This window comes from Mesoplodon mirus (assembly GCF_964341445.2).
Source record: "Mesoplodon mirus genome assembly, chromosome: 12".
In the NCBI taxonomy this organism is placed as follows: domain Eukaryota; kingdom Metazoa; phylum Chordata; class Mammalia; order Artiodactyla; family Ziphiidae; genus Mesoplodon; species Mesoplodon mirus.
Window position 1 is genome coordinate 84,087,647 of NC_138988.1, and position 21,143 is coordinate 84,108,789.

Sequence of the window (21,143 nt, forward strand, 5' to 3'; positions counted from 1 at the left end):
TCCAGTAATAGTAACAACAGTAACATTAATACATATTTAAGAGGTTAGTTAAGAACTGAACACAAGCCTCGTTTTATTGAAGAATGGGATCTGGCTAGACTGCCCTCAGGCAAGTCCTGAGTAAAAGAACCGGCAGGATGTATCTGGGTCACAGAGATTCCACTGGCTTTAAGCCTTTCCTTCAGCCCCATGAGCACTGATTAGACACATGAAACGCAGGAGTCTGGGTGGGTGGCCCACTTAATTAGGACATTCTCTATGAGAAAGAGAAACGAGCAGAAAGGAAGGTGACCTGGGTCCACCCGGGGCTGGATGAAGAGGCCCTAAGGTCTGTAAAGGCGGAAGTATCTCCATGTGTAAGCCCAAACAAAAACAGGCAACTGAAAAAATTAGTGCAAACTCCACAAAATTCTGCTTTTTCCCATGACGGTTATTCTGAAGCTTTAAACAGTTTTATTTTAGATTTTTTTTCCCCTTAAAAACCCACTGGCTCCCCAGCTTTGCTGGTGTCCTGGGCACAGCCCCGCCTGCCTCTGGTTCTCCACTCGGAGGTGCACAGAAGGCAGGAGCGTCAGCAGAGGGGACCAGGAACGTCAGGGAGTTGAAGGACATAAGATAAATAAAGTGAAAAAATTACAAAGCCACAGGGACTCGGAGATCCCGTGTCCTCCCGCCGTCTTGGGCACGACGACTCGCCCAGGGCTTGGAGCTGGATCCCCGGGCGCTGCACCGCCCTTCGGACGCTCAGCCTCAGCCTTTCAAAGTAAGGCAAGAACCTTTTTTCCAGACAGCGAAGAAAGGATAGACTTTGCCGGAGAAGGAGGCGGTGAAGGTGAAGATGGGCGCCTGGGTCTCGGCGTTGAGCAGGGCCAAGCGCCCCGCCTCGTAGTCCAGGGAGACGCCCACGAAGCGCGGGATCTCGCTCAGCGGCAGGTCGGTGCCCGGCGAGGTGCTGGCCCAGCACTGCTGGTGGCAGAGGATCACCGCCCAGACACCCTCCTCGGCGCTCAGACCCTGCTTCCCTTTCCTCCTCACCTCCTCCCCGACCACCCCCACCGTGCAGCCGCCGCCGTCCCCCAGCTGCACCTCCACCTGCCAGCGGTGGCGCCCCGAGGAGAAGCCGGGGGAGCCCAGCACCACCTGGAGACCCTCGAAGCGCAGGCGGCTGTTGGGCAGGTTCTGCTTCCGCAGGGTGTACTTCACAGACTTCCTGTCCTCGGAGAGGACCAGGCTCTGGCTGGCGGTCTGAGGGTCCAGAGTGACAACCCCTATTGGGAGGAAGGCGTGGCCATCAACAGAGCTGGCGGCACAAAAAATGCCCCTAGAGCACGTGTGCTGTGAGTGCAAGGCAGAAGGAGCACCGGCCTTGTGCAGCCTGCCATTGTCCCGGCTTCTCAGAACCTCAGTTCCCCCTTTTGTTCCAGGAGGCAGAGGATGACAGCTCTACCTGACCCGCAAGTGGTGCTGTGCTATGATGCTTTGCTTCTCAAAGTGGGGTCCATGGACCAGGGGCATCCGCTGTGCCTGGGAGCTTGTTAGAAATGCAGAATCTTGGGCCCCATCCCAGGCCTAGTGAGTCAGAATCCGCATTTTAACAAATCCCCAGGTGAGTTTTCTGCACATTAATTTGAGAAGCAGAATGAGGTGATGTTTTGGGAATAGTTTCTAAATTAAGCACCAATTTAAAAGTAAATGCTATTTTAAAAATTGTTCAATATTTGTCCAAGTCAATAAAGAGTCCAGCACAATGCTGGACAAAAAAACCCCAAGCACTTGATAAATATTTTTGAATAAATAATATCTATACAAGTAACTAATATTAATTGAGCACTTACTATGTGCCAGGTATCGTACTAAGCTTTTTGCATACATGAATTCATTTATCTTCAGCTACTTGTGGGGTGGTACTATTACATTTTCTATTTTATAGATAAAGAAACTGGGACAAAGAGGCTTAATGACTTGTTAGTGTCTCATAACGAGCAAAAGCTGGAATAGAGAACCCAAGCAATCGGGCTCCAGAGTTCATATCTTTAATTGCTCTGTTTGCTGCCTTGGATTGAAAGGATGAATTCACAAACGGATAAAGGAAAGAACAGCCCCCGAAGCCCCCAAGTGTTTACCTGTATCTGTTTCCAGATGATGCACCAAGTTTTCTGAGGGAAGCAAAAATAGAAAGATCTGTGACTTATTATTTCTTATAGGCACCCAAAAGGGTGGTGTGGCCTGGGAACAATGTGAGATCAGGGACAGGAGAAGACTCGGCTTCTGCTATGAAAGAGATGCAGTCCTCACCTTCCTGCCTCTCAGTGCAGTGCCAGTCCTTGGGGAGAGGAGCTGCTCGAGGGAATGGTCTCCCTGGGCAGAGTGGGATCACTAAAGGAGGGCCTAAGGGATGGAAGATGTCTTGAGCCAGGTTTGGAAGGTGGGGAAAGATGGAACTGGATGGAAGGCAGATGGGCAACTGATGGGAATGGGGAAAGCTGCTGCCCCTTCGGGTTTACCTGAGAATGCCCTCATCATCTCTGGGAGGGTGAGTATTTTCCTGTGGAGATCGCGGATCTTTTTGACAAGGTCAGGAGAAATGGCCTCTGGACTCACAAAAGTCTTCATCTCATACCTGCAGACAAGTTGGTAACCAGTTAGGTTCTAATTCCAAAAATAATGTTTGGGTCATCCAGACCCAATGAGGCTAAAATCAGACTAAAGAATCTTGGCATCTGTGGTGAATAATTAGATTGAGTATCATCCCTTTATCTTTGCTGGAAATGTGTAGCTACTAAAGCAAGAGCTTTTCAGCTAGACCTAAGAGGAACAAATGGTAACCTCTCCTCAAGAATTAGAGGTAGGTGCTTTAAGAGAATGGACCTGTGGGGACCAAAAGGGAAGAGATCATTAGCCGCTAGAGGGCGGTACAGTACCATTTGAAAAACAGCCTTACACAGTCTAATTTGTGTGCTGTTTAGTACAAAGGGAAAGGGATTGAAAAAAGGAGATGAAAGAAATCCTATACTGCAGTGAAAAAGCCCTCAATTCTGGTTCCAGCTCCGTCTTTGCTTGTCAGTCTCTGTGTGACCTGGAGCAAGCACTTCCCCTCTAGGTTTTAGCTTCTTCATCAGACCAGAAGACTTTGAAGGCCCTTCTAGATCTAAATCTCTGACACTCTTTGAAAGTATGTTTAGAGAACTTCCTGATTCATGGACAGCTGAGTTCAGCCCCCCTACACATACATGGGCACACAATATATGAGAAGTCTTCCCCAGCTGCTGTGTCTCTGCTCAGCCCACGGCAGACTGCTGATGCTTAGAAAGGAAAGGAGCCCTGCTATTAGTAATGCCTCTCAGCTGCTGGTTGCTGTCCTTTTATTGTAGCATTTGCAATTTTGAAGAAATGGGAAAGTTGAGTGGGAAAAATGATTGAAAGAACAGACTGGTCTTCCCAAGTTTTGTGCTTATCATATTCTATACAAAATATTTCCCCTTAGGCTATTTTTTTTATTTATTATTTTTTTTAGACTGACATTTTAAACAGTGTTAAATACTGACTTAAGGGCTTCCCTGGTGGCGCAGTGGTTGAGAGTCCACCTGTCGATGCAGGGGACACGGGTTCGTGCCCCGGTCTGGGAGGATCCCACATGCCGCGGAGCGGCTGGGCCCGTGAGCCATGGCCGCTGAGCCTGCGCATCTGGAGCCTGTGCTCCGCAACGGGAGAGGCCACAACAGTGAGAGGCCCACGTACCGCAAAAAGAAAAAAAAAAAACCACACAAAAAAACACTGACTTAAGCACTAATAATTTCAGGGATTAAATAAAATGTTCCTGGATCAGCCTAACGTAATTATTATTTATAACTTCACTTCTCAGGGAAAAATGTGCGTCCCCAATACCAAACAATGTTTTAAAAGGAACCTTAGAATACAAACCTTAGTAAATTGGGGCTGTTTATGTGTGAGTGGATGAAAGTGTATCTGTCGGAGTGCTTTTGCTTTTCTGAGTAGCCACCTGTGGGGGCGGGGTGGGGGGAGTCAGTGAGTGCCCCTCCCCCTTCAGTCTCAATGTCAAGTGTAAAGCAGGTGGGACTGGGCAGTGGGCCCTACCTGCTCTGGTTGACTCTGACATCCTACAACAGAAAAAGATACACTTAGTTTCCACACATCCTTCCCATCAGGGATTCTGTACATCCTTTCTTCCTTAGCATATCAGCTCAAAACTCTCCTCCTCCAGAGAGGTGATCTTTCTAATTACCTACTCATCAGACTGTTCATTTACATCATGCTTCCATACTTATGTGGGACTGTGTTGTCAGTTCATTTGAGCTGCTTTCTCTGTCTCAGCCTCATCCTAGGAGTGTGTTCTGCCTCCAACAATTAGGAGATGGTGGTTAGCAGGGACCAGGCCTTCAGTTATCAGACAGACCTGATGTGAAACAGGATAATATAATGATAATCACAACAGGCACTGTTTACTGAGTCCTTTTAGTGAGCCAGGGACTACGCTAAACATTTTGCATGAATTTTTTTTTTACAGTCTTTGCAACAACCCTATGAGGGAGGTGCTATGACTATCCCCATGTTTAGAGAGGTTACAAGATTTGCCAATGTCACACAGCTAGATGAGCTGACGCTCAAGCCCTTGACTACAAAGTTCACTCCAAAGCCCTTGGCGTGACCATGGTGTGTGACACGGGAAAGTCATCCAACCTTTTTGGGACTACATCTCCGTAACCTCTATGGGCCTAAGGAACCCAATAACCATCAGCCCCTCTCATTAGAAGTCATCTCCGCTTCCCTTTCCTGTCTTTCTCCAGCATCTTCCAGCCCCCAATATGGCGTCCCCTTCCTGTGGACTCCCTCTCCTTTCCCACGAGCTGGTGGGCGGTCTCTCACTTGTAGAAGCTCACTTGCTGGTTGCCGACACTTCCTCCAGCTCTTTGACCTGGGCTCCAAGCCGGGCAACTTCCTCAGAGAGCTTCGCGATATACTCATCCCTCTCCTTCCAGATCTGCTGCTCCAGCTCCATCAGCCTGGCCAGCAGGAGATGCTGATGTTCCCCCAGCTCCTGCTGCAACCTCTCAAAAGCCGCTTCCGCCTGCTGCTTCTTGTTTTCAATCTGAGTCTACGAGGGGTAGAAAGACAGGCATGGTTAGGGAGAAGCTCACAGAGCTGGGCTCCCAGAGGATCATCTATGAACTTGATTAAAAGGGATAAAGAGTAACTAGTTCCAAGATTCATTCTCCCAAATAATACTGTGGTACAAGGAGGTAGGTGTCAGGATAAACTTACCAACGATGAGGGCGATGCTCTTGTCTCACCTAGAGATTCTAATAATAATGCACATTATACTCTCAGAGCCATGTTGAACTTTTCAAACATCCTTCCACATCTGCAATACCATCCTAACCCTCCCATACCATCCCTAGAGTCAGGTGGAGATGATCTCTTAGAGAGCAATTGAAGCGAAAAGGGCATTTTTTTTTTTTTTTTTTTTTTTTTTTTTTGCGGTACGCGGGCCTCTCACTGTCGTGGCCTCTCCCGTTGCGGAGCACAGGCTCTGGACGCGCAGGCTCAGCTGCCATGGCTCACGGGCCCAGCCGCTCCGCGGCATGTGGGATCTTTCTGGACCGGGGCATGAACCCGGGTCCCCTGCATCATGGACCGGGGCATGAACCCGGGTCCCCTGCATCAGCAGACGGACTCTCAACCACTGCACCACCAGGGAAGCCCTACAGGGCATATTTTGATGGGAGTTGAGGGATGCTGGAGACACCTTCCTGTCCCCAGACTCTGTCTCTTTGGTCAAGGGACCAGAAATTCCCACACTGTGTATTTCCTCCCGGAAATTTTTGTAGCACGAGAGAAGAGATGGGAGGGAGGCAGATATCACCTCACCATCAGCCTACTGTCCTTGGGGTCAGCCTTGTGGTCAGTACTGGAATGCGACACTGGTATACACTTTCTGGCCCCAAGCTTCCTATCTGAAGGCAATGCTTTCAGGCAGACAGACTGTAATGGGAAGAGCAATGGACTAAGGGTCAAGAGACCCAGGCTCTAGCCATTTCATTATGAGACAGCTTTGCCGTCTGACCTTGGGAGCAGCACTTTTCTGGACATCAATTTTCTGCTCTGAAAAATAATGGCTGGCAAGACGGATCTGGGATTAGAAGATGTCAGAACCACTTCCAGCTCTCATGTTCTGGGATTCCATAACCTTGACCCCAAATGCCCTTCTGCAGAGGCAGGGAGGTGAATAAGAACAGTCGGCCCGTTCTTCCCAGCTAGGCAACGGATACTAGACAACAAGCTTCCCCAGAGTCTGTTAAGAAAATCCCTAAATGGGGATTTCCAAGTGGGAGAAATGGGTAAATTGTTTTTGTTTAAATAAAGTGAATTTTAAAAACAAATAGATAAAGTGTCAAATAACTTTATTCTGAAGTTTGACTAGTCAGGTAGACTTATGAAATGCATTTTTGAGCACTAAATGGAATATGGACATAATTTTCAAATACTATTTGAAAATTATTATTTTCAAATAAATTAAGTTATTAAATTAAATTATTATTTTCAAATAATATTATTTAACATTTAATATTTCAGAAAATATTATTTAACATTGCAAGGTTTTAGGCCTAAAAAATGTGCCATTAACTTTATGAAATCCTACAGGTCATATTTTCTCAGCACTGGGAATAATAATTTTAAAAACCATCAGTTAATGTATAACCAATAAGTACTACCTAGCTGTATGAAAATTGAACTTAGGATCATTTTAAATAGCTACTGTTTTAGACAGAAAATCCAAACTGAGATTACTTTTACAGAGTCAAAGAAATGCAAAGGAGGGAACATTGAAACTAGAGACAAAAGACTAAATTCACCTAATTCTACCAAAACTACCTTAATGTTACAGGAAACAATGTATACATATGTCAAAACATCATGTTGCACACCTTAAGCATATGCATTTTTATTTCTCAATTATACCTTAATAAAACTGGGTTTGGGGGAGAAAAATGCACCCTTACAAGAAAGAAAAGAAAAACAGTAATTCTGGCCATGTACATGTGTTATTCATTAGAGTGGAGGATTATCACTTCAGAAATTTGTGCAAAACATAAAAACACTTTCAAGAATTAAGAAAATAGTTACACTCTACAAATAACGACGTTATCATATGATATATGGGGGGGAGCAGTGTTCTAAATGAAGAAAATCAGGATTTCTTACAAGACACAGTTCTGTCACAAATGTCTGTGTGAAATATTTTACTCGTGGATGCTAGGTGGATATTTGATGTTTTAGAACAAAATTATATATATTCCCAAAAGTCATTTAATGCAGACAACTAAAAATTCTCAAAAGTTACAAGAATCCTTAAAATGCCCAACAGAGCTGATGGGAAAATTTGGGAACTTCTTAGGACCAGAAGTAAACAAGAGAAGGATCCAGAGGAGTGATCAAACTGGGAAGCCAGTGCTCCTTCCAGATACTGGCTGATCACATGGCCCTCACTCCTATGTGGACCATCCACCCTGCCCCCTCGGAACAAAGAAAGAAAGGTGCTGACTGGAGACACCCCAGATGTGGGATCCCCAAATGTGAGAACCGCAAGGAAAGCTCACAAGAAAATAAGCTAACAGGATGAAGGGTCAGAAGAAATTAAATATCACATAAACTTCACATATTAGAAATATGTTTAAAAGGTTTAAAGACAATGGGAATAATAGGAAAAATAATTAATTTGAAAGAGAGAAAAAAAAAGAAAACTGAAAATGCATATTTGGAAAACAACCAAATAGAAATCAAACAGTTGAAATTAATTAAAAAGAAAAGAAAAAAAAAGGGAAAAAAAAAGAAAACCCCCAAAGGAGAAGGCGGCCAGTGATGTGGCCATTACCAGGAGCACTTGGAGCTTCCGGTCTTCCCGGCTCTTCATGTCTTCAATGTCATCTCTCTCCATTCTCAGAGCTTCCAGCCGACTCCTGAGACGGTCCTGTGGAGAGAAGAATGGGCAGAAAGAGGTGGCTTAATTCATAATTCAACTCACAGGTATTAATTGTCTACCATGTTCCAGGCACACCATTAAGTGCTGAGGAATTCAAAGGTGGAAAAGGCCCAGCTCCTGTCCCTACAAGACCACCATCGGGACTTCCCTGTCGGTCCAGTGGTTAGGACATGGTGCTCTCACTGCCCGGGCCCTGGGGTCAATCCCTGGTTGGGGAACTAAGATCTCACAAGCTGCACAGCACGGCCAAAAACTAAAATAAATAAACAAATAAAAATAAATATATTAGGAAAAAAAGACCACCCTCTAGAGATGGAGTCGGTCACAAGTGATTAAAATACAGACAGGGCTTCCCTGGTGGCGCAGTGGTTGAGAATCTGCCTGCCAATGCAGGGGACACGGTTTGAGCCCTGGTCTGGGAAGGTCCCACATGCCGCGGAGCAAGTAGGCCTGTGAGCCACAACTACTGAGCCTGTGCTCCGCAACAAGAGAGGCTGCGACAGTGAGAGGCCCGCGTACCACGATGAAGCGTAGTCCCCGCTCGCCGCAACTAGAGAAAGCCCTCGCACAGAAATGAAGACCCAACACAGCCAAAAATCAATTAATTAATTAATTAAATTTAAAAAAAAACTTGTTTAAAAAAATACAAATGGACAAATGCAATAATCAAGGTGTGCACACAGTGAGATGGGAGCACAGTGGAGGGGACAATTCTGCCTGTAGGGACAAGGGAAGTTTGTCGAAAGCAGAAACCGGCTACAGTGGGCCTTGAAAGATAAATTTCCAGTTGGGTAAGAGAGGGGGAGGAGAGTACTTAATGCTTCTGAACTGTACACTTAAATATTGGTAAAATGGCTTAAAAAAAAAGAGTCAGGGGAGAGGAGAGCTTTCCAGGAGGACAGCTTTTCACATTCAGAAAAGTATTAGAAGCAGGAAAGAGTGTTAATTCAGCAAACAGCAGGTACATAACGGTCAGTTTGTCTGGACACATGGTGCCTGGGCAGGGTGGCTGACAGATAAAGGTAGGATCCCGACACCAAGTGGCCTTGAATGCCTTGCTAAGGACTTGAGATTTCTTTGGGCACTAGGGATACACGGAGTGATTGTGAGCAGGGCAGCGACATTATGGGCCTTGTGTTTTGGGAAGATCTGCCTCGCAGCAGTTTGGAGGGTGAGGGGAAAAGTAAGAATGCAGACAGGGACCTTGCTGGAGCCTCTGGGTGGCAGATGGTGAGAGCCTGAATTCGGCAGTGGGGGAAATGCAGAGGGAAAGATGAGAGATATTTCTGAGGAGGCCACTTCCAGACCTGGTGACTGAGTGACAAGAGAGAGATCTGAGGGGCAGACAGGAGTGCATAATGTCCCCAAGACCAGATGGGCTGCTGTACTGCCACACCTCCCTTTCTCAAAAAGAAGAGCAGTGCTTGTTGGATGCCTTCCCCATCCCTGTCTTCCCTCCGAGCTCCAGCAGTCAGGGCCTTGCTAGACCCCATATCCAGTCTGGATCTAGGGAGACAAAGGCCACCCTGCCCGTGACCTGCAGGACAGCCTGCTCTCCTTCCTTCCCTAGAGAGTGAAGCCATGGCTACAATTCTCTGTGCTCCATCACCGCGAGGTCTTCTCAGAGCTGGAGCTGAATTTCCCCAAGACGTGAAAGGCCACGCATCCAAGGGGAAGGAACCACATCCCCCTCAGTCTGAAACTGCCCCAGGGTCCCAACAGCCTTGGGGTCCCCTGATGTGGAAGCTGTGCCCTTCATGAAGATCCCCGCCCTATTCCCTTCACCACCTTGGGGTACTGTCCTGCCTCAAGCAGCCCCAAGCTGACCCTACCTTTCTTACCAGGTAGGGCTGGATGGCCTCATCCAGGAGGTCCACGACGTGGGCCTGGTGGGAGGGACCCTCCCGGCAGAACACACAGAGGAATTTGGCATCATTCTCGCAGAAGAAGTAGATCTTCTCACCATGCTCCTCGCAGTAAGTCTCCCCCGGAGGGCCCAGGGGCACGGGGACCAAGAGGGTCTCAGTCTGCTGCTTCTCCTTGCAGAGGGGACAGAGCAGGACCCTGCCGGAGGGCGGGGCACCCATCTGGGAGGGTGGGGGGAGACAGTGCCAGCAGAAGGTGTGTCCACAGGTGGCGGTCACTGCATCCTCCAGGGGCCCTTTGCACTCAGAACAGGCGGCCCCTTTGTGGGAGGGAGTGGAGGGCATCATGGTGCCTTCCCCAGCCCGTCCACTGAGGCTTCTGCCTCAGTCCACACGAATCCTGTTTCCCTGAAATGGAGTCACTTTTACGAGTCACAGAGGGAAAGGAATGGGAGGCTGAGAGAGGGGAAGACAGGAGTGTCCGGACAGAGAAGCCACCTGGCTCCACCTCTTGTGCTTCCCAGAGTCCTGCCCACCACCTATTAGCTGAGCGGGTCCAAACTCCAGGGCATCTCAAATTACCCAGCATTTCCCAACAGTGGCCCCGTCAGCCAGTTCACTCCTTCTGGTCCTTCCGGCTCCTGGGGTGGGGAGCAGGGCACGCCATGAGGTCACAGGGAGATGGGGTTTCCTGGAAGCCCGCCCTTGACCACAGTGGGGTGGGGGGAACTGGGGAGGAGACGCTGCTCCCTGTCCGGCTGAGCAGGTGGGAGCCATAAACTTCTGGCTTTGAGGTGTGCCCACAGCGGCAAAGTCCAGCCGGAGTGGGAGATGCTGACTTCCGGGGGGGACTCTGTTCCGGGGGCTCTGCTCAGATGCCGCAGGTGTGCTGATCACTCACCGGGTCCCCTCCTCCACCCTCCTTTCCCTATCTCAGCTCCTCGACTCTGGCTGGTCTCTCCTAAACTCCTACCTCCCACCACCTTCCAGTGCCAGTGTCCCCACTGGAGTTTGGGTAACATTGTACTTCAATTTTAGTTTTTAACTGCAGCGGGGAGAAGGCAAGAAAGCATAACACAATGTTGATATAATTTAGAAAACTCAGTTGATCAAAAAGATAAACAGGTTCAACCACATTTATCTAAGGCTTAGTATTTTCATATTATTACATCCAATCTGAAAACAGTGCCTGGGGGCAGGTGATGATTACAGGAAATGTAAACTGAAAGGTAAAGTGACTTCCCCAAGGTCACAGAGCTAGAAACTTGCAAGGCTAGGGTCAATCCAAGTCTCCTGGCTTCCAGCCCGTGCCCTTCCTGAACTGCCAGCCAAGACAATGATCAAACAGCCATGGTTCTTCATCCACTCACCTTCATCTGTGGATAAAATCAAGGAAATCTCCTTCCGTTCTCCCACTGGATGATCAGCACCCCACCGTGTTTCGCTCCCTTTCCACTCCAACTATTTTGTACATCACCTTCCCTCTGCCCCAAAGAGTAAAGCCCCTGGAGCTGCACTGTCCAGCGCAAGAGCCTCCAACTGCATGAGGCTGCTGAGCATTGAGATGTGGCTGGTCCTGTATGTGTAAAATATGCCCCTTCTTAAAGACTTAACAACAAATAAAAAGAATGTAAAATGTCTCATGACTAATTTTTTCTACTGACTACATGTTGATACTATTTGGGGCTAAATAAAATATTAGTTAATTTCACTTTTTACTGTTTAAAATATGGCTACTGGGAATCTTTTAATTGTACACGTGGCTCACATTGTATTTCTGTTGGACAGCACGGCTCTGAGACTCACAGATCTGAGTGTAAATTATGGCCTCCCACCTCCCTACCTGTGTGCCTTGAGCAAGCTAAGTAACCTGGCTGAGCCCAGCTAATATCTTAATAGCGCCAACGTTACAGAGCAGACAGGAGGAATAAATAAGATCGTATGTTTAAATTGCTTACGTTAGCGTGAGGAATATGGCCATTGTAAATAAATGATGGCTGTTGTTATTTTTCTTTCTCCTCCCCCAGACAGAGTACATTCCAACCCCTTTGGAAGCCTATGGCAGGCCGGTTGGTGAAGTTGCTTGTGCCCTGTCTCACCACCCCTGCCCTGGGCACAGCGCCTTATCTGGGTCCCCACACTCCCCTGGGTTGGCTGATACCTCCAATCTCCCTGGAGACAGCTGGTCATACTTCAGGGAGGCTGGGGTGGCATTACTGCTCTGTGACCCAGTCTCCCTCCTGCTCCCAAAAGAAGAACAGTCTCTTCCAACTGTGGATGGTTAAGATACGACCACTTTCCTTCCACTGCGAGTGTCTCTGGATGGACGGGAAAGAGCAGCAGCCCCCAGGTCATGGGCACCAGTCCAGAGAGTAACAGGTCATCTCCGGAATGCTGTGACTGCTTCTTCTGCCCCTCCTCTGCTATTTCTCTGTCTCTGCTGTTGGAGGGTGTGTGTCTGTTCTTTTGGGAGGGGGACGGCAGAACCCTGGCTGCCAGAGATGCAAGTGGGTACCTTGCCCTGTGTGCACACGTATGTGTGTATGACCATGAGGGTGTCACTGGGTATGTCAGATGCCCCTGTGTCTGGCCATGTGCACATGTAGGTGTGTGAGTGTGAGGTGTGTGTCCTTGTTGTTCTCCCAGCCCTTCTCCCCAAGCTGAGCAGAGAGGGTGACCTTGAAGAGGCCACAAGCGCAGCAGCACTATGGCCTCGGCTGCCTCTGTGACCAGCCTGGCAGATGAGGTCAACTGCCCCATCTGCCAAGGGACACTCAGGGAGCCGGTCACCATTGACTGTGGCCACAACTTCTGCCACATCTGCCTCACCCGCTACCTTGAGATCCCCAGCCCGGACCCCGAGGAACCCCCAACCTGCCCACTCTGCAAGGAGCCTTTCCGCCCAGGGTGCTTCCGGCCCAATTGGCAGCTGGCCAGCGTGGTGGAGAACATTGAGCGTCTCAAGCTGGTGTCCCGGCTGGACATAGAAGAGGAGGACATCTGCCCCGAGCACGGGGAGAAAGTCTACTTCTTCTGCGAGGATGATGAGATGCAGCTGTGCGTGGTGTGCCGGGAGGCCTGGGAGCACCGTGCCCACACTGTGCGCTTCCTGGAGGACGCGGCTGGGCCCTACAGGGTAGGAAAGGGGAAACTGAGAGGTTCCCAGGGTGGGTCTGGGATTGGACTGGACCGAAAGAATCAGAGCAGAGTTGTGGATTATTTGGGCCACTCTGAAACTTAATTCCATCTCCCTGATTCTGTGATGACCCAGGCAATAGACCCAGGCATGGTAGATCATGTGTTTGTGTTTTAAGTATGCCCTATGTTGTTTACTTATGGCCAATACATAATAGTAGCTCAATAAATACATGTTGAATGAATGAGTCACCAAAACATGAACATATGTGTCTGAGCCAGGGATCAGTCAGGTGTGTCTGAGGATGTCTGGGTTTGCACTCGAGGAAATGATTGCACAGTGTGTATGTGTATTAATGTTTGCATATTTACCAGCGTGTGCAGTGTGTTTTGGGGGGATCTGGCTACTTGAGTGTGTATGTGTAACTGAGTGCTCGTGTTTGTAGGTACATTAGTGTTTACATATATGCAGGTTGGGTAAATATATATGGTGCATAATTTTATCTGTCATTAAATGAGTGTGTGCTGGTTTTAGCTGTTTATGCATTGTGTTTTATTACAAGTGGGAGTCTATGTATATGTGTCAATTAATTAATTAGCATGTATTGTTAAGAGTTCTAAATATATTTTGCAATGTGCTTATATGGACATTTATGTGTGTATACCTGTTCTTTATTCTACAGCAAGCAATTTTTGTTGTTGTTTGTTTGTTTTGGGGGGGGTTGGCCACACCTTGAGGCATGCAAGATCTTAGTTCCCCAACCAGGGATCGAACCTGTGCCCCCTGCAGTGGAAGCTTGAAGTCTTAACCACTGGACCATCAGGGAAGTCCCCTAGAGCAAGCAATTTTTAAAACAATTCATTGGTTATTTTTTGCATTATCCAAGTTTCTTGTTCCCTCTGGAATCATACCCAGAAAGTTGATTCCATTTATAAGAGAGCTTGTTTGGATGTGTTCTGTTTGGGATATGTGAGAAAGTTGGGATAATTTCGAAGAAGGGCATATCAAACTCAGGACAGATCCTAGATACCATAAAGGCCCAGGCTTTGTCAGCTAAGAGAACGACTCCTTCCCTTGGGTCATTCCATTCCTGGAGGCAGAGATGACATCTCTTAACAAATCATTGTTTCCGTCTTAAATATTTTTTAAAAATTAATTGAAGTATAGTTGATTTACAATGGTTGTGTTAGTTTCTAGAGTACAGCAAAGTGATTCATATTTTTCAGATTCTTTTCCATTATAGTTTATTACAAGATATTGAATTTAGTTCCCTGTTCTGTACAGTAGGTCCTTGTTGTTTATCTATTTTATATATAGTAGTTTGTATCTGCTAATCCCAAACTACTAATTTATCCCTTCCCCCATCTTAAATATTTTATGCTCCTTCTTCCCAGGAACAAATACAGAAGTGTCTTGAGTGTCTAAGAAAGGAGAGAGAGGAGATTCAAGGAATTCAGTCAAGAGAAAATCAAAGGATACAAGTCCTCCTGGTAAGTCATCATCCCTTCCCTGAGTCCTCTTCCCTTCCTCAGGGTCCAGTGCCTTTCTGAAACCAAGGCAACATAGCATATAGGGCTCTGAAGTCATTCTGCGTTTTTGTTTTATTATTTAATTATTTATTTTTGGCTGCATTGGGTCTTCGTTGCTCTGCGTGCAGGCTTTCTCTAGTTGTGGTGAGCAGGGGCTACTCTTCATTGTGGTGCGCGGGCTTCTCATTGCGGTGTTTTCTCTTGTTGCGGAGCATGGGCTCTAGGCTCATGGACTTCAGCAGCTGTGGCATGCAGGCTTCACTAGTTGTGGCTCACAGGCTCTAGAACGCAGGCTCAGTAGTTATGGCACACGAATCTTCCCGGAACAGGGCTTGAACCCTTGCCCCCTGCATTGGCAGGCGGATTCTTAACCACTGCGCCACCACGGAAGCCCCATTCTGGGTTTGAATCCTGAAATGAATTAGCTCTATGACCTCAAACAGCTCTCTATGCTCAGTTTATTTTTCTGTGAAGTGGAGATTAAAAATCATCACTATCTCACTGAATTGCTGTAAGGACAGTAATGTACCTTAGTGCCCCGCACATTGTGTGCACTTTGTAAATGGCAGGAGGTGGGGTGTCCTCACCACCTCCCCTATACCTCCTCCTGGAAATGGCATGTCAGATGTAAAGGAAACTATGCCATGGTTCCAAGTCTATCTGGGGACCCGGGGAGTGGAGGGCTCTGACTTTACCACCAAACCTTGGAGAATGTGGATCTGGAGGGAGATGGGAGTGAATTAAGGAAAAAGAAGGAAAAGGAAGTGGAGGAAGAGGAGGAATAACTTCCTGCCCTCTCTTCCTGCCCCCTCAGACTCAGGTGGCCACCAAGAAACAAAAAGTGATTTCTGAGTTTGCACATCTGAGCCAGTTCCTGGAGGAACAGCAGAGCATCCTCTTAGCCCAGTTGGAGAGGCTGGATGGGGACATCTTAAAGCATCGGGATGAGTTTGATGTCCTGGTCACCGGGGAAATCTGCCGGTTTAGCAACCTCATTGAAGAACTGGAGGAGAAGAAGGAGAGGCCGGCAAGGGGGCTCCTGATGGTGAGATCTGAGCCCCGCCCCTGTCCACCTGTGCTCACCTATGATTTGTTGCATCTTTACCTGTCTAAGCCATCTCTTCTTCACTCACACATCCTTGTATCCCAAGTGAAAGATGGGTCACAGGACCAGAAGTTCTGAATTCTAAGAGTCCTTGCTTCCCCAAGAGCTCCCTGGTTGCTTTGTTCTCTGGTCTTGGTCTCTTCATCCTACTATCCATCAAATAGGGGAGATACTTTGTTTATTTATCTCAAAAACACTTTATTTGTGAGGATCCAACAGTAAAATGCAAGTGAAAGTAGCACTCTGAAAAGCATCAAGCACTATGCAAACAAATGTCAGGTGCTATTTCCGAGGCAAACTATTCTCTGTGTCACCACCCACCAGCCAGGAAGTTCTTGTTCTGTTTCTCTTCCTCACACTGGAGGAGAGATACTGGGGTCCCAATTAGGCATCAGAAAGGCAGCATGATTTAGGCAGACACGTTGGGGACTGAGAAGCTGGAGACCTTGGGATGGGACTTGCCTTTGCCTCTAAGGGGCAGGTCACTTCATGGTCTGGATCTTGTAAAATGAAGGGGTTGGGCTCTAAGATCCCTGAAGCCTCGTAAACCCCAAAACGCTGTGACTCCATGGATCTGGTGTCCTTTTTCTATCTAGGGCTGAGAATATGGTATTTTGTCTTTTCTTGTGGGACGGAGAAATGGAAACTGAATCCCTGCTTTCTCTCTCTTTCTCCTAGGATATCAGAAGCACTCTAATAAGGTAAGATTTTCTCTTCTCTTTTCCCACATACATAAACATACACGCACCACATGCCTGGTTATTACCACGCAAATATACATTCTCACATTAAGGATAACAACTCACATGTAAACTTTCACATACTCAAATGCATTCCCATGTACAACCAGCTGTAGATACACACCCCTGCATGACACTGCCCAAGAAGGGACAGTGCGGGGAGGGAGTGGGTCCATCCCAGAGGAATCATGTCTGTCCATGGGAACTGGCACCTCCAAGACAATTAGAAGGCGACCAGCTGAGTCTGGAGGCATCACTAAGAAGGATAATTCCCAGACCCCGCCATTTCTGTGCCTCTAGATGTGAAACCAGAAGATGCCGGAAACCAGAGGCTGTATCCCCTGAGCTGGGCCAGAGGATTCGGGACTTCCCGCAGCAGGCCCTCCCGCTGCGAAAGGAGATGAAGATGTTTCTGGGTAAGAGGACCCCACGAAGCACAGGTGGCTGTGAAGCCTGGGTTTAGGAATGGCCTCCATGCCCTGCTGCCCGACGTTTGTGTGACCTTTGACAAGGCTTGCACTCTCCCAGTGCCTTGGTTTCCTTATTTGCAGATCTTTATAAAATCTGCTTATCAGGATGTGACAATGAAGTGAGATAATAAAGGTGAGGATTTCCGGAAAAAAATGTAACTGGTTTGAAAAATAATGAAACAAATAGATCTAATCGTTTGTCATGAAGTGATATATAAGATAATGATTAACAAAATCTGTCATTGTCAATAATTTTAAAAATCCATAGGGACATTTGTAATACATGATAAGTTTTTGATGATGAACACTGTTAATTAATAACCAGCAAGGGTCTTTCTCTGTGCCCTGTGGTAGCTGACTTCCCTCCCTCCTCTTTTCCTTGGCTTCCCCGCCCTTGTTAGTTTGGTCCTCAGAGTTGAATTGCCCCTGTGCCGACCATGACCCCCTTTTCCGGGACAGGGAGTGGTGGTAGGAGAGGGTGTGGAGGGTTTGAAATGAGAGTCAGGAATGTGGCTCCTCGCCAACACTTCCCCCTCCTCCTACGTGACATCACAAATGATGCCACCGAGTTCTAAATGACCCACCCACAAAAATGTCACCTTAGACGAGCTTTCCCCCAAGTCCACTTTCTACAAGTAAATGGCCTGGCAGTGAAGGAAATTTTACTCTAATCAAAGGCTGACCTTTGACTATCCCCAAAATTATTTCCAAGCAGAACGAGAAATAAATTAACCCACTTATCTGTTCATTAAGTAGATGTTTCTTGAGCATTTACTGTGTCTTAGGCTCCGTGCAAGGCACTGAAGGTACACATGGTCTCTGCCCACTCAGAGCTAGGCAGTGCGGCTCAAAGTGGGGATTCCAGCCGGCAGCATCAGCATCCCCTGGTAACTTGCCAGAAATGCGAATCTCAGCCCCACCCCAGGCCACCTGAATCAAAAACATGTGTGTTTTAGCAAGTGTTCTGGGGACTCTGATGCAAGTTCAAGTTCAGAACCACTGGTCTAGAGGATTCCAGCTTCCATTCCTCTCTTTGTCCCTTCCCTTTTGGGGCCTCAGTTTCCTCATCATTAAATGTTCTATGGTTTGGTAAGACTAATGAAATCGCATCCTGTTTTATTTCCTCTTTACAGAAAAACTCTGCTTTGAGTTGGATTATGAGCCAGGTAAGCAGCCTATGTCAGGATGGGAGGGAGTGAGGATTCCAATCTTGAAATGGGCAGATAATTTTGCAGGGTTCTACACTGGGCACTGTAATAGTCATATACATATATATCACATATATAAATGTACATATACACATAATGTCACACATGACACTGATATGTGTCACTGCCTTTGTAATGCTTGTGGGAGAACCATGAAGAAGGGACAGGCACACACACATACCACATCCCTGGCAGGAAGCTCATGTTCTGATCTGCACGTGATGATGGGATAGAAAGATTAAATCAGAATGGGACAAGGTCTATCGGGAAGGGCTTCCTGGATGAGCGGAATTTGATCTGGGTTTAGAATCACATTCTTAGAATTGTCAGGACCCCCTACTCTCTCAGGTGTTATTATATTTCATAGATGATAGGAGTGCAGCCTGTAGGTGGGAAAGGAATGAAGAGTGGACCCCACTCAAAGGCACTGTGCCCAGTCTATCAGCTGAAGACCCTGGGAAGTCACAGAGCTCTTGGCAGGGACTCCTAACTCATGGACATATCTGAATTTATGAATTTGTCCCAATTTATGGATACTAAAAGTAACACTATGCAGGGGTCTGCAGAATTTTTTTGGTTAAAAAGTGATCCTCAGACTCTGCCTGATTTCAGAATTAGTGAGGCAGAATGAATAACCCGTGGGCGAGCCAGAGAGTCTGGGGGGAGTGAAGACTATGTAAATGAGTCATAAGTGCCCAGGGAGTGATCATGAAGTTTGGACTGAGGGGAGAATGTTTCCACCCTCCGAGATACAGGAGGGGGAGGACGTGATGTGTCAGCAGCAGGAGAAGATCAGAGCAGGCATGCACAGCTTTGGGAGTCAGCCAGTTTGCAGGGAGAAGAGGTGCTTTCCAGGGGATGACACAGAACCAGATGAGAGCCCGGATGTCCGAACTAACGAACTAACCAACTAACTAACGCATCCTCTGAAGCAGGCATTAACAAGCACAGGAATCAGTTGCAGATCTTGCTAAAATGCAGATTCCATCTCAGGTGGTTTGGGGTGGAACCTGAGAGTCTGTTACAAACAAGTTCCCAGGTGATACCCATGTGCAGGTCTTTGTAGGCACTCTATACATTGTTGGTAGTAATGCTAACGCGGGTGTCAAGGGGAGTGTTTAGGCCTTTCCTGAAGGTGATAGCATGTCTGCTGACATCTGTGGCCCTTTTGGTTTTCCCCACAGCTCACATCTCTCTAGACCCCTGGACTTCCCACCCGAAGCTCCTCTTGTCTGAGGACCACCAGCAGGCTCGCTTCTCCTATAAATGGCAGAAGTCACCAGACAGCCCCCAGCGTTTCGACCGGGCCACCTGTGTCCTGGCCCATGGTGGCTTCACTGGGGGGAGACACACATGGGTGGTGAGTGTGGACTTGGCTCCCGGGGGCAGCTGCACCCTGGGTGTGGTCAGTAAGGACATCCGGCGGAAGGGGGAGCTTCGGCTGCGGCCAGAGGAGGGGGTGTGGGCGGTGAGACTGGCTTGGGGCTTCGTCTCGGCCCTGGGCTCCTTCCCCACCCGCCTGGCCCTGGAGGAGCAGCCCCAGCAGGTGCGGGTGTCTGTTGACTACGAGGTGGGCTGGGTGACCTTTGCCAATGCCGCCACTCAGGAACCCATCTACACTTTCACTGCCTCCTTCACCCAGAAGATCTTTCCCTTCTTTGGGCTCTGGGGACGAGGGTCCAAGTTCTCCCTGAGCTCCCGAGAGGGTGCAGCTAACCTCCCCTAAGCACAGGGTACAAAGAGAGGACCCAAGAACTTGACCCTGGCTGGGTCGCCTGTAAGATTCAGAACAGTAGTTACTGCTTTAGATGATGTGATAGAGTCAGGACTTTGGCAAGGGACAGGTGGGATGACCTTCAGTCTGCTGATCAAGCCCTTTCCTCAATGCCCAGTGGATGGGACTCAGACCACTGCCAGCCCTCCTCACCACCATCCCCACCAGGCACAGAAGTAGCTGTGTAGAGGAAGGAATACCGGATTTGGGGCCAGAAGACTTGGGTTCTAGATCCAGCCTTGTAATCAACTAATTATATGATCTTAAACTAGGCATCTCACCTCTCTTCATCTTGTTTTCTCCCCCCAAAATATTAGCGTTCGTTTACTCATATCCTTAAGAAATATTTATTGTGTGTTAATTATGTGCCAAGCAGTATGGTAGCCACTGGTGATATGAAAAGGAAAAGAAAAAAAATTCTGTCCTGTATCTAAAGGAGCTCAAGAGAAGAGACAGAGACATAAGGAGGAAATGACAACACAGTGTGATGGGTGCTGTGATAGAGGTCTGACCTGGATACTAGGGAAGCTAAGAGGAGGGGCATAACCCATCTTGGAGGTAGCAGGAGGTGAGTTGGAGAGGGCTTTCTGGAAAGAATGAGTCTAAAAGATGAGTATAGTGAATGAGGAAAGGAGGGGAATAAGCCTCTTAGAAAGAAGGGACAGCAGAGAACTAGCTGGATGATCTGTGACCCCTGGGACACTGGGTCACCTCCACTGCCCTCACAAACAGATGTGCTGCCACCCCCACTCTTGACACCACTCAATGCCTCCTTCTGGCTGAGATGAAAAGGCAGGGCCTTGGTGGGAAGGGCACAGGGGAAGTATCGCCATAAGCCATAACCCAAGGACCACGCTCAACCCCTGGGGAAAAGTGTCTTCCTGATCACCATCTGAGGTTGAGAAGTGAGACAAAAGGAATGAGATGGTGGAAAGGACTGAGTCTCAAATACCTCAGCTGTGGGAGCAGAAATAGCACCATCATAAGCTCTGTGCTGGGTAAAGAATCCCAGGTGGAGGCAGGGGGTGAACTGCATGACCTGTGACTTTTAGCCCAAAGCGCTGGGACTGCTCTAGGGCTGGACACGAAGTGCCATCTGAGGGATGGGGCAGGAGAAGGGAGAGAATTAGGGATTTGTAGAAGATTTGTGGATTTGGGTGGTGAGCCGCAGGGGAGCAGGTCACATTGGCAGAAGCTGTGGCCACGGGTGGTGTGAAGAAGCTGATTATCCATGACTCCAGAAATCCCCCTGCCTGGTGTGATTCTGGGACAGGAACAAGCACTAACACGTGGCTGCCTAGAATTTGTAACATGACT

At 47.9% G+C, this 21,143-nt stretch overlaps 2 protein-coding genes across 3 annotated transcripts; one reads left to right on the forward strand and one right to left on the reverse strand.

Moving 5' to 3' along the window:
- Window positions 1–750: 750 nt before the first annotated feature.
- TRIM15 (tripartite motif containing 15) lies at window positions 751–10,209 on the reverse strand (the record flags this gene model as incomplete). Its single annotated transcript, XM_082637496.1, is given in 8 exon segments — window positions 751–1,268; window positions 2,124–2,156; window positions 2,505–2,620; window positions 4,096–4,118; window positions 4,885–4,918; window positions 4,920–5,113; window positions 7,892–7,987; window positions 9,841–10,209. Coding segments are annotated over 8 exon segments (1,383 nt in total).
- A 2,341-nt stretch (window positions 10,210–12,550) lies between these two features.
- Window positions 12,551–21,143, forward strand: LOC309812993 (tripartite motif-containing protein 10). Of its 2 annotated transcripts, none has more exons than XM_082637494.1 (7): window positions 12,551–13,000; window positions 14,395–14,490; window positions 15,344–15,574; window positions 16,313–16,335; window positions 16,651–16,790; window positions 17,978–18,010; window positions 19,237–21,143. In XM_082637494.1, the coding sequence occupies exons 1-7, from the start codon at window positions 12,572–12,574 to the stop codon at window positions 19,776–19,778; spliced, it is 1,494 nt and encodes a 497-aa protein (XP_082493620.1). In that variant the 5' UTR covers window positions 12,551–12,571; the 3' UTR covers window positions 19,779–21,143. The 2 variants fall into 2 exon arrangements, with proteins under 2 accessions (XP_082493620.1, XP_082493621.1); XM_082637495.1 differs by having other exon boundaries at window positions 16,675–16,790.